The 27,550-nt window shown below is 43.8% G+C and overlaps 1 protein-coding gene across 1 annotated transcript in view; it reads right to left on the bottom strand.

The window, feature by feature from the left end:
* Positions 1-2,884: 2,884 nt before the first annotated feature.
* The window catches only part of DENND1A (DENN domain containing 1A), a 228,893-nt gene continuing 204,227 nt past the window's right edge, over positions 2,885-27,550 (bottom strand). The window contains exons 20-24 of the mRNA XM_026860635.1: positions 23,139-23,198; positions 18,430-18,518; positions 8,711-8,839; positions 6,015-6,270; positions 2,885-5,109 (exon numbers count right to left, since the gene is read on the bottom strand). Of these exons, the coding sequence (XP_026716436.1) occupies positions 3,790-5,109; positions 6,015-6,270; positions 8,711-8,839; positions 18,430-18,518; positions 23,139-23,198 (1,854 nt within the window). The 3' untranslated portion in view covers positions 2,885-3,789. The remainder of the gene's footprint in view (positions 5,110-6,014; positions 6,271-8,710; positions 8,840-18,429; positions 18,519-23,138; positions 23,199-27,550) is intronic.

Here is a 27,550-nt window from a genome sequence, read left to right as displayed (position 1 = left end):
TGTTCTTCATCCCATAATGACCCCGAACCAACCTGGAGGCAGCTTAGAATATGCTTCGGGTTTCTGACAACTCAGCCCTGATTAACCTCCAGGTCGCTGCCAGGAGAGGCAGCTCCCGTCCATCTTTTATCGTTAAATTGTAGAAGAATGAAGGCAGCAACAGGGTCTAAATGAACCAGTAATACTCCAGCCTGTATGATTTTGAGAAGAAAACCAGAACTGTGTTACAAGCACTATTACTAAGCTACTGAAATATCCTGAAAGGCAACAAGAAGCTACACCACTCCCCCCCCGCTCCCCCCAGCAGTAAAGACATCTAAACCCAGCACGTTGCAAGCAGCGAGTCTGTCTGCGGCTGCTGGACGCTCCGGCTCTGCCCCGGCCCAGGAGTAGCAGAGCAGATGTTTTTATTTCAAGCACCCAAAGCCAGTACTAGCAAAAGTGTTAAAATACTGTGTCAGTGTCTTGAGCATTTCTGCAAAATAATTTATGAAAGGTTGTTTTTTTTTTTTCCAATAATGAACTTAACTTTCTTTTGATATTTAATTTTTGAATATATTTTTTCACAAAACTGGGTTTGCTGTAGTTAATGATCATGATTTCTTTTGTAATTGTAAATTTTGTAATTTGTAAAAAATTAGAATGTCCTTCAAAAGAAATTTACAATAAAATTTGGTTAAAAATAGACTTGGTTACCTTGGCTTGTGATTGATCGTTTTCTTTTTTCTGAAGAGTAACTCGACATTTAGTTGGCCAATTCTGGGCTGTCACAGTTTGTACAGCTTCAAACCTTAATGTCTCTTCTACAGTTACAATTTTATGACTTTGCTGATTGCTTTTATTTGCCACACACCACAGCTCTTAAGCAGAGACCTGACCCAAGCTGATCTGCACAGTAAGGATCCGCTGCAGGAACACGGAAGGGGAGTTGCAAAACCTGCTGCACCTTCTGTTCACCTGTGCTGTGACATTTTGCCATTAATCCCTTATTTTACGGGCAAAGCTGCAGCAATCAAGACTGAGGTTAGAGCCCAGAAATACTGGACGTTAAAAAAAAAAAAAAATCCCTACTCTGTGCAGAGACCTCACAAGCCTCGTCATTAACACGTGTATGTAAGGGAGAGAAGGGTCTTCAGCCACACAGTCCTGTGCCCCCACAGCTTCCACTTCCAGTGTCTATAAACTATTTGTAACCTAATGAGTGAACGAGATAGAAAAATGATTTTACCACCTGTACAGCATCAGAAACGTAAAAGAGATTTTGAGTTTTTTTTCTTTTAAATAAAAGTTACTTCTAATGGCAGAAAGCATCTGTAAATAAGCAGAGCGGTACCGAACAAGCAAACAAGTACAGCGAGTACAGGAAAATGTACAAAGCGGAATATAAATGAATAATATCAGGAACACTTCTTGTACCAGATTAGTATAAACATCAAAACGCTTCTACATCAGCAAAAGAAACGTCTGACATCCAAGCTCGCGCTCCCAGACAAGCACACTTTGTTTACATGTGGCACTATTAGGAATAAATCATCTTAGGAATTCCTGAGTTTAAACAAGACAAAAAAAAACTAAGTACTGCCCTAGGGAGAGTTTGATTCCTTTATTACAAGCAGCACGTAAACCAGTCTCCTGCTTGCAAATTCTATTTGAGAAGTTAGGAAGGTCCCAACTCCAGGAGCACTGCCTGGATCTCAGAGGTGTGAGATCTTAAAGTGAAGGGTGATTAATGCCATTTCTGTTAAGTGTTAATACTTTTCAGTGCCTCAAAAAAAAAAAAAATTTAAAAAAAAAAATCCAAGAGTGCTTGTTTGTCTAAAAATCAACTGCAGGAAATATTGCATAATATGGGCAGAATAAAATAACCAGAGATGGAAAAAGAGCTGCAGTCAAACAGAATTACCTGAGCATTTTCCTATTTAGTTAAGCACGTGTAATAGGTCTACGCAGTATATAATCAGTGTGCGACATTAAAAAATTTTAAAAAAGAGTACGTGAAATTCAAATGGCATGTCACATGCAGAACGTTCTGCTGCCTGTACACATCCACCATAATCGAGAAAGTTTTATCATCTAGCTCATAGCAAAGGAGACCTGAAATTCCAGACTGAATTTATGATGTTCACATTCTGAACTATATAAAATAAAGTGGAACTATTATCTTAGACTTTAAATATTTTACTATGCAATACTAAAACAATCTGTCTTCCAACACAAAAAAAGGAAAATACAAATCCAACTGAATGGCTTCTCAGAGTAACAGTACTTCACAGAAATAGAATATTAACGTAATACTATGGTCTTTCCCAAACTGTTGGCATTTCAGATATTATTTTTCTTTTGTATTGCACAGACTCAAACGCATAGACAGCCATTTCCATACACTAGAGTAAGAAAACTTCCAAGATTATATGAATAAAATAGATACATTGGAAATCAGATAAAGCTTTACAAGAATCTCCCCACGTGTCCAAAATGATTTCCTTTATCAAAGGCTTAATGGTGACGTGATTACCTCTTCTAGAGTAACGTTTTACATCAGATTGTGCCCAAACACGAAACAAAAAAGCACCACTTATGTAAAACAGAAACGATCACTGCGAAGACAGCAGGATTTATATGGGATGCTAAGATAAAGATGAAATTTCTTGAGCTCCTATTGCCACAGACAAGTGTCTTAGACAATCCCGATGAACGTACCCTTGACCCTCTTCTCGCCTGTGGGCACGTCAGGACCCCACAGTCCGTGTCGGTGCGGGCCGGGTCCTGCTGCGCCCACAGCGGCTCCTGCCCCCCGCGGTATGGGCAGCTGTTCCCAGGGCTGAGGAAACCCCGGCTGCTGCTCCAACGCCTCACCCGGGAACTTTTGTACCCAAATTTTTTCTCTTTTTTCGCCTAATAATCAAGTTAGATATTGTTACATCCCATTCGTGTACTGCCATTTATAATATTTATACATAATATTAACATACACATATATAAGAACTAGGATACTCTTTATGGCCTCCATTTTCTGGTGTATTTAACAAAAAAACCCAGACAATAAACAAAAACCCCAAACGGAAAAACATTTGCTGGTGTTTCCAGTTTCCCAACAGAGATGCAGGACCAAACCCTGAGCAACTGCTCTGTGCTGTGGTTTTGTTGCAACAAGGACTCATGACACTTCTGCACCGGCGAGGTCTCTGCCACCTCTCCGTGTCAGTGTACTGGGGAGGGATGTGGGAAATCCGCAACAAAAGCTCATCCAACAGCGTAACCCCGATGCCTGGCCCCCTGTCGGGGCAGGACAAGCTCAGAGCCTAAGGGGCTACACTTCAGCGCAGCCCACACGTCGGGGTCTGTTTGCTGCACTTCACGTGTGGGAGCAAAATATTACAGCTACGGGTGTAACACAAGGAAAAGCAAAACCACTAGTGCAGCGTGCCATGCTCCCGCTGCACCAAGGGCTGCAAATGCCAGGGAAGGAGTAACTTTGCATCAGTAGTACTGTCTGAGAAGCTGTGTGTGTGGGAACCCCCCCCCAACCCCAACCCACCTCGTGCTTTGGTCAGTGCAGGAGTCCTGGGGGCTTCCAGCAGTGGAGCGTGAGGAAGCAGCCGCAGGGACAATGGGGGGACTCTGAACTCTGGGCAAAAAGCACTCGTGTGTGAATTGCAGCACGGTGATGGTCCTGCAGCTATCCTGGCTCAGCCTTCCATTAAAAAAATGCTTGGTTTTATGCTGGCTCAAAAAAACAAAACAACCCTCTGTCCATTCCAAAGGGACATCAAAAGGCCATTGGGAGCGTTACTCAAAGGTTTCCCATCGCTTTCTGAGCTGTTCAACCTTACCCGCTGTGGATGACACGTCTTGCTTTGTTTTTTTTAACAAATCTTCAAATGGATCTTTTGTCTCCTCAGATTTTGAGGACAGTAACACTGACTCTAAGCCCTTAGCTGGCCTGGAAGGGATCAGAGGGGGTTCATGGGACAGGAGAGCTAGTGCCTGTTTGGGATCTACCTTTGCGCTGGCCTGGCCCACCCGTAACGTTCTGGTTCTCGTGCCGAAGCCTCCTGGCTGCAGGGGGCTGGTGGGGGAAGGGCTGTGGCTCTGCAGCAGTAAGGAGCCGCCCGGCGGCACGGTCGGAGCCTGGCTGAACAAGTTGGGCATGGAGAGGGTCGAAATGTTTGGCTGAGGTCGCTGTGGTGGGTAGAAGCTAGAATTAGGTGTTATGAAGCTAGAGCTGTAAGCGTGACCTAAAGAGGGGGTGAAGGAGCCCCTCGGGGCTCTGACCAGTGACACGGAAAGGGCTCCTGGCACTGTCTGTGTGAATGGGTTAGGAGATGGCTGTAGAAAAGGTGATGGTGCGGGGGAAGGATAACCAAGTGCCTGGACAAATGGTGCAGCCTGGGGAGGAGGCACAAAGTCACTTGCCACCGAGACAAAGCCAGCTGCTGAAGGCGGGGTGGCTGAGCTCTGCAGGCTGCAGGGACCTTGCTGCGGGCCGCTGCTTTGCCAGCTGGCTGTTTTCAGTGGATCCAGGAGATTAAGAAGGTAGTCGCTTTCATTACCTGTGTTCTCCGTCTTCACCTTGACAGGCTGGAGCATCTCAGCAGTGCTGGAGGCACTGGACAAAAGCTGAGACGGGCGAGAGGAGTAATTTACAGACTGCTGGATTTCAGGGTCTAAGGACACACTGCCAACCCCAAAGGGCTCTGGGATAAGATCTGAAACCAAATGGCTCCGTCCTGTAGCCTGGGTGGTGAGAATTTCTGTTGGCCCAGCTGGAGCCTGGTGCTTGGAAGCCCTGGGAGCTGGTGGCGGTGGCACTATCCCCAGCTCTGGAGTCTTCCTCCCCTGTGGCCTGGGAATGGTGATGTTCCCTTGGACAGCAGGGTTCGAGTCCTCCTTTTCCGCAGGAGCCAGACCACTGTCTCTGCTCCGGGGTCTCCGTGTGATCAGCGGCGTGTTCCCGAGAGCAGCCAGGGGCCTCTCCGGCGAGCTCTGCGCGTACTTGGTAGGAATAGCCATGTCGTCGTGACCCATGCTCCACAGCTTGTTGTAAGGGTGAGACAGCTTCATGGTTGGCACGATCCTGTTCCTCTCAGACACACCAAGATCCATTCTCTGCAAGAAAACATTTGAAAACAAAATGTTAATTTTTTACCGATCTCCTCACAACATAGAGCCTAAAGCGAAGGGAGGCTGCCGAGCTGCGAGTGGAGGAGGATCTGCCCCGGACTGTGAACGCCGGAGAGGGGCAGGAGCACACAGCCTGGAAGGACAGGCAGGAAATCAGAAGCAGGACTCTGCAGTTTTAATTCCAGCTCTGCCTCTAATGAGTTACTCAGCTGTGACATATTGTGGCATCTGTCGTTAGCCAAGTAAGGAGCACGTACCTATATCTAAGGTACAGAAATTGAGAAGCCTTAATTGCTGTATGAAAAAAGCTGTCAAATGAAGTATCTGGCTATAACACTAAATTAAATATTATTATTAGGTAGAAATGACTTTCTTTTCTTTCACGTCACATGAAAATTTCAGTCTGCTTTAGTTTGGCACTTTCTAAGCTGCACATATTCAGTGAAGGTCTTCAGAAAGAATCTCTCTTCTACAATCTAGACAGTTCAAATGATGCCTCAACCAAAATGGCCAGATTAGAAGGTGGTCATTTAAAAACCACGCAGTTTGGAGGGGACCTGAGAATTCCCAGGTGTCCCCTCTCACTGCTGAGCATCAGCTTCAAAGATAACAGTGCGTGACAGCCAACGGACAAAACAGATTCTGAGGAACAGGGCAAATATTTCTTCCTCTAGAAGTAAAGGCTGTAGTTCTGGTGGAAAATGTTACTGTCTTACAGCCGAGTCCCACTCCAGCAATTTCGTAATTCGGAAATGAATTTTGAAACCCATGAACAAATGCCTGGAGAACGGCTGTATCTGCCCATGATGTGCAGATGTTCCTCAGCCAGGGATGGAAGCCAGCCCCAGTTCTGAGCGAGCCCCCCAGCGTACACGGGCCCCGCTCCAAACCTGGTAGTCAAACGTGCAGCGCTGAGCGCTCTCTTCCTTGGGAGTCCGCAGGTCTTCCAGGCTCTTGGCTTGGCTGAGAGGCTGAGGCTGTGTTTCTACTTCTAAGTTAGGGAAAATGTCTTCAAGGAGGTTGATTTCTGTGGCCTTGCTCGAGAGCAGAGGGCTCGGAGGCAGAGGCTCTTTTGATTTTTCTGGACTGATTGCCTCTTCCCCATCAGCACTATCAGATTCCTTCAGGGCCCGGTATGGCTGAGGCCTAGGAGAGAAACAAAAATCACGTTGCAATTGACTGTCTAATTATTTTTTTTAAACACGTATTTAGGAAGGAGCTGGATGGCTTTACACAAAGCTTGTGGGTGGCAAAACACATTTTTGCGCCTTGTGAGCAGCAGGAGTGTGAGCAAAGTGACCGAGGGCAGGAGGACATACAAAGATGACTCTTCACTCGAGGGCTGATTTCAGGAAGGAAAAAGATGTAAGAGGGGAGTGCTGGGAGGAAAGCGGAGCTCAGGCACCTGCAGATGAGGGAACTCTCGCTGGCTCTCGGCGCGGACAGCCCGGCCCTGCCCCTCCGGCAGAGCTCTGCGGTGCTCGGCCCTTCCCCGACAGGTCAGAGCGAGCGGGCTGCAGGGCCCTGGGTCGTGCAGGCACGCACATTCTCTTGCTTCAAGCTAACTCAGCACAGAACATAGTTCAGTGTTTTCCTGCAATAATTGGGAATGCTGTGCAGAGTTCCAATGATTACATTGGTGTCATCTTATCAAGAAACAACACAATCCATTATGGAGACACCTATTTTACATTTACAGCCAAGGCCGAGTTAGCAGGATGCTTTCCTTGCACATACCTCAGCAAAAAAAATGAACACCAGCAGATTTGCATATTGGTTCTGTGTACAGAGAACAGCAGCATAATGCGCATCCAATTAATAACAAGAAGTGCCATACGTGTCTGTGGTGATTGGCGTTTGACTGGCAGCCAGTTTTACTGTGGCATTTAAACAAGGTTTCAATTAAAAGAAAATATTTGTGAGACCTGCAGAAACAGATACTGTGGAAGAAGCCTCCTCCTCTTTCCGTATTTTATTATAATTACATCTATATCATGCAAATTTATAAACAGCCCATCCAACTTCGTTCATCACCACATGAACAGCAGCATTCAGCCAGCAGCACCAGTGTAGTAACACAAGTACAAGCAGACAGCTGATGGTACATGTCCTTAGGAAGAGGGTGATCTGGCAAATCCCGGTCGTATCTTTAGTCTCTCGCATTCTCTGTGCTCACCTAAGCACTACATCATACTGCAGAAAACCCACGGGGAATATTCTGCAAACCAACCATTTTAGCAGCCTGGTCTCCTTCACCCCAAACACAAGAGGGTGGGAAGATTTTTTCCTGGCCCTTTGCTACCGAACCCGTACGTCCATCTCGCTGGGCCCTGCAGCCACGTCCCCTCCCTGTCAGTCTCTGAGCTTCCTTCTGTAACACACACACGGCCAGCTTCAGCAACTGGAGGCCCCACTGTCCACCTGCAGGCGCCCCTCCGGCCCGCGCTGCTCAGACTGGCTGGGCATCACCCCCCCAGCACCCAGAGCCCCCCAGATCTGGCATCATGTGGATTTCTGAAGCAGCAGCTCACAGCAGCCTGACACCTCTTCCTACAGGCTCTGCTCAAGCCAGTAACTGCATTTGTTAAAAGAACGAGGGTAATTCCGTGCAATTTATCTCCCTTTCTCCCCCCAGAAATCCTCAAGCAGGTGAGGCTGGGAAAGAAGAAATCCTCTGGATGACACCGAGTGAGGCCTTAGCTCTAGCCTGCCATGCGGGGCTGGTTTATGCTCAGATAAGCAGCGAGAGGCACCCAGTGTGCCCCCTCCATGGGACAGGGCTACTCCCCTCTCAACCAGGAGCACTCAGGCTGCTGAGGGTGAGCAGAAGCCCAGAGGCAACACCCGCTCCCCTGACAGGGAAACCTTGGGCTGTGGCAGGAGCCTGCAGCTGGTGCTTAAACCTGCAGTTCTCCCAGGCTGGTCGCTGCGGTGTGGCCCAGCTGCTCAGCACCGTGTTCCGGAACTAGGCAGGACTGACTTAGAGAGGTTTGGGAATTTACAACAATTTACAAATTAAAAAGTTGGATACAAATAACACAGTGAATAAACCCAACAAACTGTTTCCTGTTTCTCGTATAGTTTTAGCAGAGACTGTACTCAAAGCCCTGGGAGGACACCTGCGTGGTGATTCCCCATCGTCACCGAGGATCTGGTACCTGGCAGAACAGAGAGGTTGGGATCAAGCAAGTGAAACCAGAAAAAGCCAATAACTGCACTGAAATAAGGCTCACAGGACAGTCCAAAAAGCACAGCTAGCACTGCACAGGGCAGAACGGCAGAAGGTTGGGACAGGAACACAAGCAGCACATTGGAACAAAGGGCAGCTGGAAGGGCGACACCCCCCAGAGCTCGAGCCGATGTGAACCGTGAGCTGGGCATTGCTGCGCCGTGGGTCATGCAGGAGCAGGCTCTGGCATGCTGCTAATACCAAAACAAGCAGGAGGAACGCTGCACATTCACCAAGCGCCGTGCAGAGACTGCAGGAGCATCTCCAAAATGCCAAGGACAGGAGCAGGCACCCTGACCAATGCAGACCCCGTCGTTTGAAGACTGAATTAACACAATGCGAGAATAAAGGATAGACCATTCAAAAGGAGCAGAGAAGAAAAAGTTTTCAGAGAAGCCAGAGACAGGATCCTCTTCCTGCTGAAATTCATCATCAGAAGAGTCCTCAGAGAGGAAGACTGTATAGTGTCGCATGGGCTTTACAAGGCTGAGGGAAACAGGAAGAGAAAAGGAGGTTACCAAGTTGTCACATTCAGAGGTCCAGAGGAGAGAGAAACCAAGCGATTCGCAGGCTCTAAATCATTTCTGAACATGCCTGGCCGCCCCGGCACACAGCTCAGCAGGTAAACGTTCAGCTCCACTTGCCAGGCAAAGAGTACAACTCTTCTAAAAACGTCCCGGGTGCCACCAGGAAGGGTACTAAAACCCGCCGTCACACCCACACTGCCAAAGCAGCCAACACAGAAACCCACCTCTTCCCTGCTACGTTTTCTAGAGAGTTGGGCATCTTTTTGTTCTTCAGAAATACATTTTTGCTCCTCAGATTCTCTAATCTCTGACTACAAGCAAACAAATATTAGATCTACCTCCCTGCTTTATGGAGACTGACTTTAGGCTGATATACGAGAGGAGCCAACTCGAGGGTAACAATTCCTACGTGTAGCTATTTTTGAGATCTGAAATTGCTTCACACTAGAATAAAAACACAAACGTCCAAGGACTGACACGAAATGCAGTTTGTCAAGTAAGGTGTATGTGTTTCTTTCCTTGGTGGTTAGCTGCTTCCAAAGCCTGGCAGAAAAGGGGCTCTAGCTAATTTCTCCTGCATCACAGGACGGTAACTATCAATCTACGAATTCGTTAGCAGCAGCCTGGAACAAAAATCTTTTCAGATTCTTAAAATCAGAAGTGCCTCTGGAAACAAACTTCAGCTGTAATTTAAAAAAACCCCAAACCCTAAACCAAACACACCAACCCCCAATCACCACCACGCACATTTCACCAGGTTTTGACAAGAATGTGTTGGTCACCTTTACTTTATACAAAGAGGTCAGATCCCCGGGATTTGCTCTTGTACCTGAAGACAACAGTGGCTAAATTTTGGAATGTAAAACGACCTGTGCATGCCTACAGAGGTCTGGGTAAACACTGACTGGTTGGGGGAGTAAAATATTCAAAGCTTGCTGAATTTATGATATTTTTTTTCCCTGTTATTTATTCTAGCTATCAGTTGCTTCAATTCATTTGAAGCAAAACCCCAGTCAATTACTCTTTCCTGCATGAAGTAGAAGCTTCTAAGATTCAGAGTTTCCACTGGAGCAAATGCAGAAGTGCCTATCACTGCTTTAAATGACTAAACACACTATCAGCTTTAGCAGAAGAGGAGAGAGTACAGGAGCAGGGTACTTAAGCAGAAATACACTGGAACAGAGAGGTTGATGAGTATGAACAAATTAATAGCAAATACTGTCTCATTTGTAATGCTAAAATATCCTGATCTTTAGGAAAGTACGAAGCAAAGGCCACTGCTCATTCCTCTCTGAAGCACTGAAGCTCTGGATGGCACAACAGCTTATAGAGAATATATTCTCACAAATTAAATATTAAGTCAAGTGCTTCACAATTAAGTGAAAGCAGTAAAAGCACATCAAGATTTACCAGTACTAACCAGAAGGCTCTTCACCACAGCCCAGTGCCTTTCAATCTGCTACAACTTGAGGACAACGTTCTGTAGAACCTCCAAAACTATATGTGCTTATAATAAAACTGAATTTTTAATAGTTATTTATGGTTTCTTATTTATTTTCCCCATTTCAGTTCCGTTCTGGCGCATCTAAGTGTGCATGAGTGCAAATGAAAAAAACCCAAGAAAAACTCTTTTCAAGGGCATTTATAAACCACCTTTGTGTGTCTTATGGGCCAAACAACAGGCGGGTGAACCCTGATGGATGCTGCTGGAGAGCATCACTTACAGAGCTCTTTTATCTTCCCCACATCACTACAAGGGGAAAGAAATCACTAGGATCATAAAAGCAAACATTGTTTCTAGCCATCCAAATGAGCTCTCTTCCCAAACATCTTCATTTTGCCAACCACGTATGACTGATAATATCCTGGTTATCGCAGCAAATCAAACCCTGCATCGTGACTGACACAAAGCAATATGGGATGGGGAGCCTGGCTTTGCTACTACTGTGGTCCAGAACGGAATTGATTATTTCAGTGTCAGGAGTATCAGGGCTCATCATGTGGAACAAAGCACACGACCGGGTCCCGTAGGCATCGCAGCGCCATGCAAACGTATCACACCACGATGCACGTTACAGGTGAGGATATGCCGAAATCAGAGCAGGACCAGAAGAATGGACAGAAAGAGAAAGCATCTGATTTGTTGCCATTATGGTACAGACGCACTAACAAACTACCTCTACTGGCACCTGAATTCATAATCAGCCTTCACTCTTTCATTCTTTTGTCTCAATCACAAAATAACTGTATAATAAAGTTACGAAAATCAGTCTAAAAGATTAGGTCAGAAAAGGAGAAGTTGGACACTGCAACCGACGGCTCAAGAGGGCCCGAGCTGCCACTGTGAATAAATGTTTATTCGCAATCAGGTCAGAGCTAATTAATAAAAAGTCTAAAATAGTGGTGGCAGTGGGTGCAGCTGATAGTGTTAAATCATAGTCTGTGGTACTCCAATTAAAGCTGTTGCATCGCTGTGCTTTTCCTCTCTTCTGCTATAATAGGCACCCAGGGAAAGTGAGGTGGTGCCACCGCATTAGGGAAAATTTGCTGTAAGAAAGTGACTACTATGAAAAATCAACTTACAATAAAAGGCTCCACCTAAAATAAATCAGAAATCAAAGATACTTCAAAAGTATTCCTTTTTTGAATTTACATACACGTCTTTTTGTCTTAGGAGAGTAAATTATCATTTCGTATGATTGCAGAAAATCGACAATTATTTCCAGAAATCAAGAGCACTGTTGAATTTCCATTTCTCTCGCCGACACCCCGACTATTTGGTAAGTGCACATAACAAATGTATGGGCGCAGCTGCCCCTAAGGCACTGCCTCCGACACCTTTTGTTTGCCTCCAGACGATGCTAAATCCAAATGCTTTGTGTCTGCGTGCACGTATGAAATAAACTGGGAACGAACTATGAAGAAATAAGATAGGATCTTGTTGGCCGGATCACCAGCTGCACTTCAGTGCAAGTACGATTAACTATACGGCAAGTTAACATGCGCTTGGGTTTGCTGCTGCTGCAAGACTCCTTAAATGAAAGGGGGAATCTCATAATGAGGAAAAAGCAAGCACTTAAGTTTCACTGTTGGCGTGCTCTGTACGAGAATTTGGTCCGAGATAAGGGATGAGCAATCTGAAATTGTCCAAGTTTAAATTTTTTATTAGCTTGAGGCAGTAGAATCCCCCCCCCCAAAAAAAGTGCGTATTCCCTCATTAACCCAATTCGGCAACTCTCCTGCAGTCTGCCACCCACCACTTGCTCGGATTTCATACACAAAGAGCTGTCTCTGAAAGGCAGGTCACAGCAAGCCCGGCTACAAGGCAGGCACTGCCGCAGTCTTAGAGGGAAAAAAGGATGTGTCCGTCACAGCTACAACCCTCATCATCTCCACATGACTGCACCAGCTCCTGCCTACCTAATCTCTTAGCTGAGTTACCATGCAGATGACTTGCTGATCTCTTTCTAATGTTTAGTTTAACATGTCTTCGGTTAGCACTAGCATATGACAGTACTGACAGCCGTGGCTGTTCCTTTTTAAATATCATGTCAGAAACACGGTGCAATAAAGCTGGGGATGCGCTCCATGGCTCTGCGTACCATTATGATAGTATGGGTTTCTTTTTTAATGAGGAAGATCTGCATCTCGGGAGCTTTTTTCATGTGTCAGGATGCATGGACAAATCAGCAGCACATCACACTGGCCAAAAATGAAATGCTGACAAATGTAGATATTTCAAATTTAATTGACACCTAAATGTACTTGAGATAGAAAAAAATATATACAGAAAATGTGAATACAGGTTATGGGAATTAATAAGGAGAATTCTGTAATAATTTTAAAAGATATTTTGGTTACGAGAAAATTAAATGTGTGTATTTTATTAACTGTCTTTTTTTCCTGATTATAGAGATTATGGCACAAAGAGGTAGTACGGACTTGTGGTCATTAATTCTCCTAAAAAGGGCTTCCCAGATTTGAGTCTTTTTTAAAAATTAGTATCTTTTTTTTTAAGGAATAGCTATACAGCATCTCTAGGGAATTAATGAATTTGTCCCTCTTAGACAGTAAAATGAAGAGAATGAGGGATTTGGATGCCTGGGCTTTTTCTTGCCAGTATGAAATAGGAGACTCGGGACTGAGGGGATTACCTAGTAACTATTCAATCTGAACAAAGCACAGACCTATCGCTGGAATTCCTTCCTGCATCTTCTGAATACTCACTACACCCAACTGTGAGCTAACAGAAATATTAAAATATCTATTTGATTTTTAAAGGCTTACTTTGCATACTGTGAACGTTCATAGGGGCAGAATATTTCCAGAAAACCAAAAAAACCCAAAACCATTAAAGGATATTTTAAATTAAAACAACAACAAAAAAATCCTATCACGAGTCATCCAACCAGATAACAAAACCAACAGCTTGCGATCACTACACCCAGTAGAGGCGGGTAACTAGTTAGTTACCCAAAGCAGTTGCTTTGCAGGGGGGTTTTATGAACTTTTTACAATTTTTCTAGCGGGTTGGAAATATAAGCAAACAATTTAAAGTGGGAACAAGCTGGATGACACCTCTGCCGCTCTGACAGGTCTAGAGGCAAGATTCTACAAGGCCATTTCACATTTCTGTCCCCGAGCCAGTACGAAGGCTGCCCCTGCAGCGGGCGTAGCCCTTTCCCAGGCCAGCGGCGTGTGTCCGGTGGGTTCACTCCAAAGCAGACAGCAGAAACAGGCCCCAAAATGAAAGTTTCTTTGAAACCATCCTACTGGAAAGGTGGGAGAGCCAGGAGCGGGGTTCCCAAAGGGCGGCCCTGCCTGCCTCGTGCTACAGCTCTTGTCTGGCAAGACCTGCCACAAAACCTGGCTGCTCTCCTCCGCAGGTTTCTTTGCCCATTTGCCATCCCTCTGCCGTCCCGGTACCACGGAGCTGGGTACTGCCCGCCCTCCCCGGGGTAGAGGAACCGAAGCAGGCACGGCCAGTCTATTTGCTTTGGGATTCCAGCCCCCCCCGTGGGTACGTGCTGGCTTAGCTTGCTTCCGAAGAGCAGAGCCCCTTGCTTGCAGGGAATGCCACGGAAAACCTTTGCCATACACAAATTCTGTGTGGCAGAGCTCCGAGAGCCTGGTTATAACAACCGGAATTTAATGTGCTTTATGAGGCTGTATCATTCAACACAGCCATCACGCTGACTTCATACCAAATTCAGGGTAATAACCCACTATTGCACTGCAGCCTATTTTCATTCATACGATATAAGGGAAAGCCATTAGCTTCACTAAGTCCTACCCGGCTTCTGGAAAGCCGTAATGAACTGCTGCAGCACTGACATGGGTTTAGCCAGCCCAAGAGCCTTTTGACATGCTGTTAATTGTGAGCCTGACCCTCTGATTTCCTATTTTAATTTCCTCCCACTCTGCATGCCCTGGAAGCCAGCTAGTGAGTACTTACAGAAGACAGATCCTACAGCACTCTGGAAGCCTATTCTACATTTAATAGGAACTCTTGCTGTGGTGTAAAAGAGAGGTCTCAAAAAAACTGCCTATCTGTTAAAATGCAACATCTTATTTCAGTGAACAACTAATTTGTGTTTAAGGAGGCATGTCCCACGTGTCTAGGACGGCCGCAGGTGGTAATCCAGCATTTTCTGAGCTCTCATCTATAAATTCTTCCTGTTACCTTATAACTAAAAAAGTTTTTTTAAAAAAATAATTATACGGTTTAGATTGAATGACAAATTTTTAAGAATCATAAGGATCACAAACCTTGAATTGTTAATAAATCGTAAAAATCTCTATTGAAAAAGGGGGAAAAAGAAAATCACTGAAAATTTTGATGGGGGGAAACAACAGCTCTTCCGCCAGCTCTTCAAAATATAATGGTGTAACAACAGACATGAGCAATAATCTTGGGTGTTCTTGGAAGTCCCTGCTCCTGCCCTCCCAGGTTTTAATTGAAGATTGATTAGAAAATGAGCACACAGACCCCCAAAACAATGTTTTTCTTTTATACACGTTAAAAAAAATTAACTCATGTAACTGAAGATACAAATTCCCTAATAGCATCGGGAGTGCACTAATAAATGTAACGACTGAAAGCATCCCTACCTACTGGTTTGACGTGTGGCATCCCCAAGGGAGAAGAGGCCGCCCTGTGAGGGGGGTTAACGGGGTGCTGGGCTGCCCCGGGGATCCCACCTCCCCGGCTGGGAGGAGGCTGCGGAAGTCACGGACCGAGCCCATGTGCTGGATGTGCTGGGAAACGTCTCACATAGTCGTTCAAGGCCAAAAAGTTAGTGTTAGTTTTAAATATAGAAAGAAACTCCTCCTCACAAATGTATTCCCCCACCTCTAAAGAACTAACGGGCTAATATTTAGGTTTGGAACCAGTGCAGTTAAGCCAAATATTTTGGTAAGGTTTGGTTTGAGAAAAGCACTGCTGCTGCTTCCATGGAATCTCCTCCGATCTGCAAGAAGGGCACTCCCACGCTACCAAGGAACAAGAGTGAAAATATGTATTGTGGTGTTTTCAGTCATTTTGTTATTATCCAAGAGAGAGAAAACAATGCCATTTTTTTACAGAGACAACACCTTGCTTTATGATTTCATTTGAGAACAATATAGGAAGATTATTTCTTACTTGGACAGAAAAAGAGAGTTTATGAAAAATGTCATGAAAATCCTACCTTTAATTACTATTTAAAAAAAAATACTTTTCTTCATTCAAAATGTCATTTTGAGTTAAATAGTAAGGAAAAAGGTCAGGATTATCGAGTCATTCCCTTATTTCCAAAATATTCACCTGAAGTTATTTCTTAGGTAGGCATTTACTTGGGCTTTATTTAAGTACAAGGTTAGGCATTTCCCCCACTTGTACTTCCGAGATCACAACTGTAGTGTCAGTCTCACCATCGCTGCGAGGCCTGTGTCCCGTCTCCCACGCTGCCCCAACGGGGTTCTATTAAAACCCTCTACCCAGACACCTTAAGGAGATCTGGCTGAGTGCAGCGCTCTACAGTCAACTCTCTGGAAGGGGTTATGTCAAAGTTTGTTTTGCCACCTGAAGCTGATGACAGGAAAGACTGAAAATAATCAGATCCTGCTGTGACACTGCGTTTGAACTGGATAAAATATCGAAGCTGTGAAACATCAGGAAGAGACCACAACTGGTACCACAGAGCAAGTGTCAGTGGTATCAGCAACATTACCTGGTTTTCCTCCACATTTAAAAGATGGAAAAAAAAAATCTATCAGTAAAACACTCTTGAAGAAAAATAAATCAGTCTGTAGCTACAAAGCATCTTCATTATCTTTTGTAGATTACTGTCCATTATTTTCACAAAAAAATTTTTGTAGTGTACTCTGTGAAAGCAGCTGAATTGTAAAGACTCACTAAGAGCAATACATTTAAGCCAAGTAAAATAATAATTGTAATGCAATATATTACTAGCATGGGTAAAAATATTATGTTTATCAGTCATGTTTACATTTGTTTCTGTTCTGATGCTGGCAGGAACTGAACATACACATTAGCAGTAAGCCACACTGGAACGTCAAGCAGCTTTTGAATCCAAACATGCATAATCCCTCTCATGAAACACACATAATGCTAAAACTGACTCAGCTATCCTTCATCCACATGCAGTGAGTCATCATACTGAACATTAAGAAAAAAACTTTTATTTTAAAAATCCCTATAATCTTTGTGCAGGGACAGCTCCCGCCCTCTAACAGCACAAGCCCTGTTGGAGGATTTGCAATCTGCTCCACAAGAGGGCAACCAAATTCCACTATAAAATGGATAGATAATCCTGTAGAATTTCAAAGTGACCATTCATTTTAGCTAAAAGCCAGAATATCTCCCCATCCCAGAGTGGCTGGGAAAAAGCTAGCCATGCACTTAACTTTGGGGGGATGGCGGGGGCTCAACCTCCACCTCTTTTTCCCTCATAAAGAGTGGTGTCAGGGAACTGGGACACATGTGGGGGAAAGGTGCGTTTAAAGAAACAAACCATCGTTCTTTTTACGGGATTTTAGTGTCTTCAGATCCAACAGATACCCTGTAATCCTGGCCATCAGGCAAAGCATTTCACTCTCCTGACAATAGAGCCCCACAAGCTGGGACATGAACAGACGACGGGAAGCGGCTGCGACACGAGCGGTGCCCGTGCTGCAGGTGGAGATGAGCCACCAGGAAATCTCCGGGCCAGGGCAGAGCAGAGCAGAGCCGAGCCGAGCAGCCATCCTGCAGCCCCCGTCCCTGCCTGTAGCCTGCGAGCAGTTCCAGCACTTCCCGCGCCAAGGCCGCTCTGCCACGAACGCACCACTCGCTGCCCGCGGAGAGCAGCGAAGCCGTTCCGTGCGGGGAAGCCCAGTTTAGTTTTGGCACATGACCTGGGTTCGCTGCTGCTGCTCTCCCCTCCCCGCCGCCCAGCCGCTTCCTCTGCGGCGCCAAGAAGGTCCGGCCCTACTTTTAGCCACGTTTTTCACACCACCTTCTTCTAAGATCAACCACCCCAGGCAAAGGACAGAGCTCTTAAGGTTCCCAAATTCTGCTTACTGGGGCCCTTAGCAAGTGCAGCTAAGCCCAGCCTCTGTATCCAACCCGGACTCAGTGCTCGAGTCTTTTGTACTGCTGAACCCTTGAAGTAGCTGCATGTCCAAATAATTTTAAATCCAAAATGCAAACTGATGCAGCCCACATGTATATTTGTCACACACAATAGTGTCTTTTGGGCTACGCCGGTGAAGTTCCATATATCCATTCTCCTTTTAGGTTTGCGCTTGATGGCCTACGGTTAACTCAACCATGGCAATGTGTTAATATCTGCAACAATACACAGTATTGTCTTCTCTGTAAAAAGTACTTTAATACGTGACATTCATGAAACTATCTGAGAAAACCTCTCCAAGGTAACAGAATATACTGTTCATATGAACAAAGGAAATGTTGGAAACCAACACACTTCATACGTGAGCAGTAGGCTACAGCAGAACAACTTCTTTGGAACATTACCCCTGTTTACTTCACAGTCAAATCTAAAGAGATGCTAAATTTGCTACCGCTCTGCGAGACGGTTAAGCTCTACAAGCCTTCGCTACAGAGCTCATTACAGACCTTCTGTTAATGGGACTAACGAGCAGGAGACACAACCCTTCCTGCCATCACTACAACACAAACAATTCTGTACCTTCCAGGTAAAGTCTGGCAAGAATAGTTGTTTTGCAGGGATGTGGCTAACAATTTAATTTAAAGCCCAGTTCAACAGAGAAATGAACAAACCTCTAAAACCTGAAAACTTTCACTAAATGGGCTGATCAGATTACGTCTAACTTGGCGAACCAGAATTTTCCAATACGTAAACTTGGGTTTCTCGCTTTTTCACACTTCCTCTAAATGTTCAAAAAATTTAAAATTTTTTTTTGTGGTTGGTTAAAAAATTACTTTGATTGTAGCATTTCGTAATTTCTCCTTTGGCTAGTTCCAGTTTTGAACACACTGTCTGTTGATGCAACTAGAGAGAAGCAGAGCAGCAAAGTACTTACTGTTCTGGACTAGAAACTGAAGTCCTTCGTCCTTCCACAGCAATATTGCTCTTGGGTCTCTTAACAACGTGAGGTCTTGGTGGGCGAACCTATTACACATACACACACAGACATTTCATCAAATACTTCAAGTTGATCAAACAACAGACATAAACAACAAAATATGAATAATTACTGTTCTCTTAAAGGTGTCTTCCATTCTGAATTGCTTTTAAATATCTAAATTTTGTGCCACAACGATGTCACAAATGAATATAGATATACAAATGAATATAAAGTTGAATAGAAACTACAAGGATCCACAACTTGTTTAAGGACAAAAACACCCCATGTGTTTTTGAATAGCAAATGGAACATATATGCTTGTCACTGACTGCTAGCTGTTGGCAAAACAATGAAAATTGGTTCCACTGTCCTGTTGGGTACAGGCTAAATTTCTGATAAAAGATTTCCTAAACGTGAGCTTCCCCTTACACAGTTAGTTGATAGAGTAAAATGGGAAAATCCAGTGTGTTGCTGTACATTATATTGGCCAGTGGAGTTCAGCTCTGACATCATGATCCCTTTGTCCTCTTGTTCATAGGAACCCAGCTTCTCAAGTGAAGACTTCTGTGTAAGGGAGCACTGAAAAATTTGTACTTGGAATAAACGTGTTAAAAAACATCGCCCATTCTTTATTAAAAATGTGCTTCCTTTCAGCAGTTGAGCAGAAACCCTTCCCAGACACAGTATCCTTATCACCCCTAAGGTTACGTCAGCTTTTGTTTTAGCTGTTATCACGATGATGTTACCTTTTGTGGTCTGGAATAAAATCTAAAGCTTTTCTGTGGAAGATGCTGCTGCTGCCAATCCAATCTTAAATAACACATCCATCACCTTCTAATGTTCAGAAATCAAGCTTAGTTTACTCACATTAACACCACAAGCAAGCAAGCTTTACTTCAAGGAGAGGAATAAGCACTCGTGATCACCACAGCAGCAAAGCTGACGCATGTGCCAACCTCTGCTAGTGAGTAATCCTGGTGATGAACTTATCCCTCCGAGTCAAATGTGGGAAGGAAGATTTGCAGCATCAGGGTCAGGCCGTACAAAGGCGCTTTCCATTTTTTGTTGAGAAAGTACTACCTCACCTGAAAAGGAGCCTGATTCGTTGGCTTAGCTGAATGCTAGTTTCAACAGAAATCCCCAAAGCCCTCGAAGTTAGGAACACAACTCAACTTCTGACCTCCCTGAGCTTGTGCTCCCTTAATAGCCGCGACACAAAGGAAGCTTTTAAAGGCCTACAACCTAAGCCCTCTTTGGATAACTAATGAATTTCCTTGCTGTGATAGAAGAGACATAGATTTCCCCCCACATCTGCATTTTTTTTTCCTTTGGTTTTTGTTTTGATTTTTTGTTTGCTTAGTTTGGGGTTTTTTGGTTTTAATTATTTCTTGGGAGGGTTGGGGGAAGGGTTTCTGGGCTTTTGTTATGAGTTGGGTTTGGTTTGTTTTTTTTTTCTTCTCCCTCCAGGCACATAAACCTCAAATTTTCCTGCCAGGAAAAAAGGCACCGAATTGTGTGTGGTGTTTCTGCACTACACAACAGTATGCAGAAGATAGTAGCTGGACTACAGCATTCAATTTTCATCTCAAAGGAAATGGTGCACAGCAGATATAATGAAGAAATCCAGAAATGTATTGCCACTATTTCTTAGGAAAAAGGGCTTATAAAAAGGTCAGATGTTAAGGTCTCGAAGATCAGTCCCCACACAAGGCTGCTCCTCTCTACAATAAAGACAGCTTAAGAATGTGAATTTATGGCAGGAATGGAAGGATTAAGTTTGTGGCAACTTCAACTGAACTTGCAACGTGGTGAAACATGGGGAAAAGAACAACAGAGCTAATTAGACGAGCTGAGCTGTCAGAGTGCGGCTGAATGGCTCGGTGCCAACAAACAAAAGGAATGGGCTGGCAATCAGCAGGATCGATGAAGAATACTGCTTCATTAGAGTTGATAAAACAGAGAGAGAGAGACCAAGAGAGAGCGAGTGCGTGCAAGAGAGGGGGGAGAGAAGCAAGAGGAACTGGGGGGAGAAGAGAGCGAGAAGGAGGAAGAGAAAAAGAGAGGAAGAAAGAAACCTGTTTAATTAAATCTGAGCTGGAAGATGATGTGTAAAAGCTGGCTTGTCACCATGCTGTGAACACTTTCACCTTTCGGGTGGTACCCTGGAGGAGTGATGGTGATGAGGCAGAGAGAGGAGAGCTCGGGATGGCTCCAGGGGGCCACCAGTGAAGTTGGGGTGACATGCTAAGTAGGATTTGGAGATTGTCCGTGGGGGACTGCAGGAAAAAACCAAGAATCAAGCCGATTCCTTGGCGGATTTTGAGCCTTATGTAGCCAAATATGCAAGGTTAAATGCTTATCAAATGCAAAAAAATACAATTACGTGAGCACACGGGCAAAAGAACAGAGGTAAGCATCCAGTACAGAAGAGTTAAATGTGTTTGTCCCCAACAACTTCATGTGTAATTATTGTATTTTAACTGTTTCTAATTGAATTAAGTTTCCAAACAGCCACTATTAACCCAAACAGATCTCAATTAATTATAAGTAACAACCCTCTCTCTTTCATAATACCACCACAACTCATTTCCAAACCAGCAGAATGTAAAGAAGGTATCTGTTCTGCTTCTTAACCTTTCTTTGCTCTGTGTTTTTGTTTTTATTAGCAGCAATGACTCATATTGCAAGGACTAGTGCCCGTGGATTCCCCCTTGTAGCAGATATATCCTAAAACCAGTAAGTCCTTCTCAGGAGTTCAGGTTGAACTTGGTTGGAAAAGCAGAGGGACCTGGCCTCCTCCGTCAGCGCTTCCTGTAAAAGCCTACGAGAAATTACTTGCCGATACCCACCTCTGTAACATATGCCAAGACTAAGAGAGGGAAAATCAGCCTGCATAAAGTATTATTTACACACACTAATGTGTGTTTCAATTATTAAAAGCCAAATAACAGTTCTGAACAACAAATGTGTGTATATTTGGTACAAAGCATATTTTGGGGAGTGATTATAATCATTTACATTTATCTTGAATTTCCTCTTGATGAATGAAGCATTTTCTGCTCCACTTATAGACACAGAATGCAACAGGAGCTTTTATTATTAGATTTCCAACCTTTTATCAATCACATTGGGAGCAAAGACAGTTGACACAAACACATTATAGTGAGGACTATTAATGCACTACAGCTGGGAGATTAAACAGTCTCAGCGAGACTTTGATGTGAAAAATGACTCAATCCGAACAAGACTGTTCAGCAACTTTCGTACAGAAGAATCACATCGTGCCCTCATACACCTGCCAAACACAAAACAAGAGGGCTGGGAAGCACGACAGGAACCCCAGAGTGCCTCGGCAAGTTCGTTCCTAGTGTAACCTGTCTGGGAGGGTCTCCCATATCAATTGCATGTAAGAGAACACGTAACAGTATCGTCAATGCTACCTTTCAAACACAGAAAACAGAAATCTTCAGAGCAGCAATCCAGAAAAATGACTCTGTTAAGCTAAACACCCAGGAGTTAAAAAGAGGGAGGAAAAGAAACACATGCTATTGAAACATAACACAGGGACATGCACCGAAGATCAAAAGTTAACACACACCCAAGTGCACTTGTTAACCAGCTGCCTGCTCATCCAAAACGTATTTTTTTAACAAGTTTTAGCAAGATTAGATTTGAAAACTTGCATCTCTCTCTTTCTTATGCATGTACATGTATGTATAAGGAAGCAAGGAGTAAGATGTATTTGCCTTTCGGGGGAACGATGTTCCTAAAGCAAAAGTCCTGAATAAATACCTTCCAAGGCTGTTGCAAAAAACAACACCCCTTCTAAATTGATACCACTTTCCTGTACTACTAAAAAACCCAAAAATCGCTGGTGCAGATCCAGCAGTCTCCTGTTCTAAAGCCATCTGGCAGAGCTGATCTGTAACCACTGTCCTACAGTTAATGTTTTGAATGAGAAACTGCTGCGATGAGGCACCGCTGCCTCACACAGTACAGGTGTTGCACCGACAATGAGTTCTGTGTGGTTCTCCTGTGGAAGAGTCACTTCCTCCGGCCAAAGGCTGTGCCTGCATTTTTTTATACTCTGTAATTACAGAGTTCCCAGCTTGCATTTTAAACGAACATAAAGCACATATGGATATGATCCATAACGTGGTACTAGTGTTCTACTGCCCAAATCCAGACTTTGTTTCCTTCATGTGTATTCACTCATCTATTCCACGGAGAAAAATTAAGCATCCCAAATTTAAAGCGTAACTTGCAGAGAATAATCTCTTCAGACTTCTGCTTCCTTTCATATTTGAGTTTAGTGCAAGTCTTCAAAAACTCACTGGCTAAAAACTTATGCCAGCCTAGCAAGACTTTTTTGTGTAAGAAATCACCGCAAAAGTAAAAACAAACGTTGCAACAGCAGCATCAGTTACCTGAAGAACTGACTGAAAGCTGCAGAACTCGGCAAAGAAAAGCAGAATAAATGCAGGTCCCCGGGCTGTGCCGCAGCAGAGAAGAAGGGAGTTTAGGAGCATAATTCACACATTGATTTTATTTTTTTTTTTTACAAAGTTTGACAATTCAAACTACCAAGGTTTAGTAATGCTACTAAGAGCGTAATTCAGGCAGTGTTAAGCTGTGGCAGTGAAACAAAACTACCAGCTACTCACGGGCCTAGATGAGCGCTGTATCTTTGGAGGCGGTGGCCGAGGCGGACGGAGTCTGTGCTGCTGTATCAAAGTGGAAACTAAATTAAAGTCACCTACATGAAAACATGTCTGATTTTTTGTGGCAAAAGCAGTATGAGTGGATGACAACACGTGATTTACCTTAACTTCATACTCACCTCGCGACAGGCAGGATTTCTTTTTTTTTGTTTTTAAAAACAGTCACAAATCTCACAACCTACAAAGTGCCACAACAGGACGGGTAGCTCTGTCTGCCTGTCGTCCTAGGCCTAACGTAGCTTCTGTTAAACCAAAAGGAGCACAACCGGCACCCCAGACCCCGTCATCCAAAATTTCCTGAGACAAAGACTCTCAAGGTGGATTCCTGGACCTCTATGTTCCAGACGACATTTGTGCAAATGGGAAGAATCCTGCAGGGCACGATATCCAAAAAAAGCTTTCACTAAAAATCTCAAGAGTAATCTTAGTACTCGTGAAAACTCACGGTAAAGACCTCAAAGCAGCAAAGACATTTAGGAGCATGGGGAAAAAACTTTAAGTCAACGAAACTTTTCATAAACTTAAAGGTGAGCACGTTCAGATACCGAACTGCCTCAAGGTTTAAACGCACTGCGCAAAGTGCGTACTTTAATGAGAGTGACTAAAGAAAACTAAAAGCCCCATCACCAGCAGTTCTAATGAAGACAGAACAGTGCACTAAGATGGCTATTTTGGTGTCTCATTTTTTAAATTAGCAGTTGGCCAACTCATTGCTTTGTAACAGCACTGGAGCGATTCCAATGCAGTTGCTTTTGACTATGCCAGCAGCATGACTCTCCTCACACAGATGGCATCTTAAGGTATAGTCTGTTAGACAAGGAATCCACTGACAATTAACGAGATTCTAAATAAAACCACCCCAAAGTACAACTTCAGCTGTGATCGTGTTCTCAGTGTTCTGGGGCAGCTTGTGCACACGTATTAGCACTTGAGGAGGGAAGTGCACGGGAACGTCTCCGGACAGCTGCTCCCCAGACCACCACTGCCCCAGCCCGCGGTGCCTGCCGCTGACAAAAACCCATCCGCCGTACAGAGAGGGAGTAGGAACCGGCAGTGGGAGTCAGCTTCTTCAGACAGAAAAAGAAAGTGTATGCAGATTACTGTATTTCTCTCCAAAAAAGATTCCAGATTCACATCTCAGCAGGTCTTAACTTCTTACTAGCAGTCTTCAGACTGACATTCTCTCGCAACTACCCTCACACTGTGTAATAGTACAACTCCAGCCTACCCTTTTTCACACCATTTTCATTCTCTTATTGCATCTCTTCAGAATTTTCTGTCAAATTTCCCATTATATTGTACTTTTGCACCCATTGGTTCATTCCTCCTTACTCGTGTTAACGAAGGAGTGCCAGAGCGCACACACATACTTGGCTCAGCATTTTGGGGTGTATGAGATTAAAAAAAAAAAAAAAAGAAAAAAAAGAAAGAGGACACTTGGGATGGAGAGCCAAAATTATTCCATGGGATCGCTTTCCTCTGTAATTTCCAAGAAAGCAAGTATGAAAACAAAGAGAACAAAGAGAGAAAGGACAGGCTGGCGGGCCGAGGTGGGTGCCGTTAGCCTGACTGAGCTGTTTCTCTCCTGTACCTTGCAGTACTCAGTTCAGTCACAGCAGCTGTTATGCCGACGTGTACCTTCCCATCTTACCTGCTCAGGCCAAGAGCACAGTCTTACAATATATTTAATTTCTGTCACGTAACATAACATACTTATTTTCCATTATGTTTCAGAAGCATAATGAAACAGCTGAAAAATCTGGGATTTCTCACTTTTCTAGTTATGAAAAAGCATTCACTTGCTACTGAGCAACTTAGGGAAAGTACTGAATGAGGCAGAAAAAACAAGATGTAATTATTATTAATTTATTTTTTAAAAAAAATTTTATGCCTCCTGCTTGTACACTTGTCTTTGTTTTTTCTTTTTACTTACCTAGAAACTGTGAACATTTCTACACTAGAAAATTCTCAGGTAGGTTATTTAGGTGGGAAATTCAAGTATTTTCCTAAAGCCATGGCTAGCAGTGTCATCTCTGATTTGGGAATCAGTTCTTCCTTTCTATAGCAAAAGCCAGGGTAATTGTTGAGGAAACACTGCAAGACTGCAGCATCATCAGTATCAGCTGATGAACCGGTGGCAGTATTATTTAAGCTTCTGAAAAAAGTGTGAAAAAAGCAGGCCCTTCAGAGAGGAAGACAGACAGACAGACAAGGCAGTAGCTGAGGATTACCCCCCAGCAAGACAGTCAATACATCGATTATAGTCACTGCAAGGACATGTACAACTGAACTGTACTTCCCACCCACATCCTTGCTGGAGGAAAACTATTTCCCTGAGAAACCGTGTGACAGGATTTGTTAATTATCTGCCACATCACCGTTCGACTAGACAATGGCAATAAACCAAACTTTTCAATATTTGGGGGTTATGTGAAAACTATGCTTTGTGTTAAGAGTCACCAGTACTGGGACCCCTTGCACCCGGATTACTGACGTGAACAGAAGGATATCGCACACAAGTCAGAGTACACGAAAGAGCATCAGACTCTCCGGTCCAACGTGCAGTTCAGCAGAACTACCATCTCACTGCATACTCCTTGCCTGCAGGCAAACCACACGCAGCACTAATGTTTTCCTCCTTTTAGTCCTAACTGACCAACAATTACAAGTCAGACCTTGAAACATCATGATGTTAGCCTAGAATCCAAACCTATATAAACTTTGTTTTTCTCTCCTCGTCTCCGAGTGGTAAGTGCAAGCCTATGTTGCTCTCAATTCTTCTCTCATTTCAAGGGGGTCAAAAACTTTTTTTTTTTTTTTTTAACACAAGCTGTGATTCTCATTTAATTCCTCAATTCCAGGACCAAGGTATACTGAAGACAGAATTTCTCAAGGTTTATGAGATATATATGGGTTACCTACACTTATTGAGGTGACCTCAGCTTCCATTTTATTTGGGGATTGTGAAGTGACACAGATTTTTAAAAAAAATATTTCCTTACTTGATTATTTGCAATTCAGATAGACTTTTTTTTTTTTAAACAAAATCTAAAAACCATAAGCTCAAGTGTGATGTCACCCCAGCAGTCACCTCTTCCCAGCACTCTCCTTTTTACCAAGCTTTCTACTGGTATCAGCATTGATTCATCTTGCTGCTCTTCCAAACTTACTTTTCATTGACTGAACTCTTCTCTTACTGAAGTTATCACATGACAAATCAATGCCACACAGACTGACATCTTGAATTCCAGGTGGAATTTATTCCAGCCACAAATTACTGATAAATCCATAGCTTTGAAGAGTCATAATCTAAACTCCTTATGGATCTACCTTTAAAAAAAAAATAATCATCATTAAAATTCATGACCTTGCCACAAGATTTGCAAGTGAAAGAAAGGATGGATAGCTGCTTTTTCTCTGTCATCTGTTGCATCAGCATCTTGAGCAGCTTTCCTCAGTGAGTAGTTAAAGTTCTGCATCTACCTACTGAAAAGTTTCTTGTTTCTCCTCCAGAACAGCTGGTACTTTTCTCTGCAAGTGGAAAGACACTGGACAGGACACGATACACAAGGTGAGTCTATACAAGCCGCAGGACTGATACGCTCCAGCAAAAGTTTCAACTGGCTCTTTTATGGTCAAAGTTCTGAAATGCAGAATTCAGTTCGATGGAGAAGGAAGGAAGGAAGGAAGGAAGGAGAGGAGGAAGTGTTTTCTGTCTCTAGATCATAGGAAGATTTCAGACAGAATGCCCTCGTTTTCCCAAGGATAGAACAAGCACATGCTAGGGCACATGCTGTGCTAGTATCATTTTAGTTCTATGTAAGTGAAAATAAAAATTACCCTGTATATTTATGTATAAGCCAAGAGCTTCAAGCTGAAATGCAAACTCAGGTGAGAAGACAACAGTGGGACTTCCAGGCGGATAAGCGACCTACCACATAAAAACTGTCTGAAGAGAATAGTTCCACAGACACATGCCCTGTTCCTGAAGGAAAATCTAGAAGCAGCGATGTACAGACCAGAGGTGGGATTCCTCTCCTGTCACGGTTCTGTTTACATGCGGGTCAGCACACAGCAGCGTGTTCTCTCCATTACATACGGACAGGGGAACAGTGTGGCTCAAATCGGAGTCGTGAAGCACAGCGAAGAACAGGCAAAGGGCAGTGAGGATAACTGATGTGGAGGTCTACCAGGAGGTAACAGTTATCTGCCCTTTACCAGAGCTTCATTTTTAATCTCGATGTTAATATCTGTCACCAGAACGGGATAAGCAAGTATATTCAAACTATACAAAGACCATATTTACTGGAAAAGCCACTGATTTGAAGTTAATTTGTTAATGCAGCAAAACACGT

Source organism: Athene cunicularia (genome assembly GCF_003259725.1).
Source record: "Athene cunicularia isolate RWA chromosome 17 unlocalized genomic scaffold, athCun1 chr17_part1, whole genome shotgun sequence".
In the NCBI taxonomy this organism is placed as follows: domain Eukaryota; kingdom Metazoa; phylum Chordata; class Aves; order Strigiformes; family Strigidae; genus Athene; species Athene cunicularia.
Note: the sequence above shows the minus strand (reverse complement) of the source record. Positions and strands in the feature narration are given on the sequence as shown.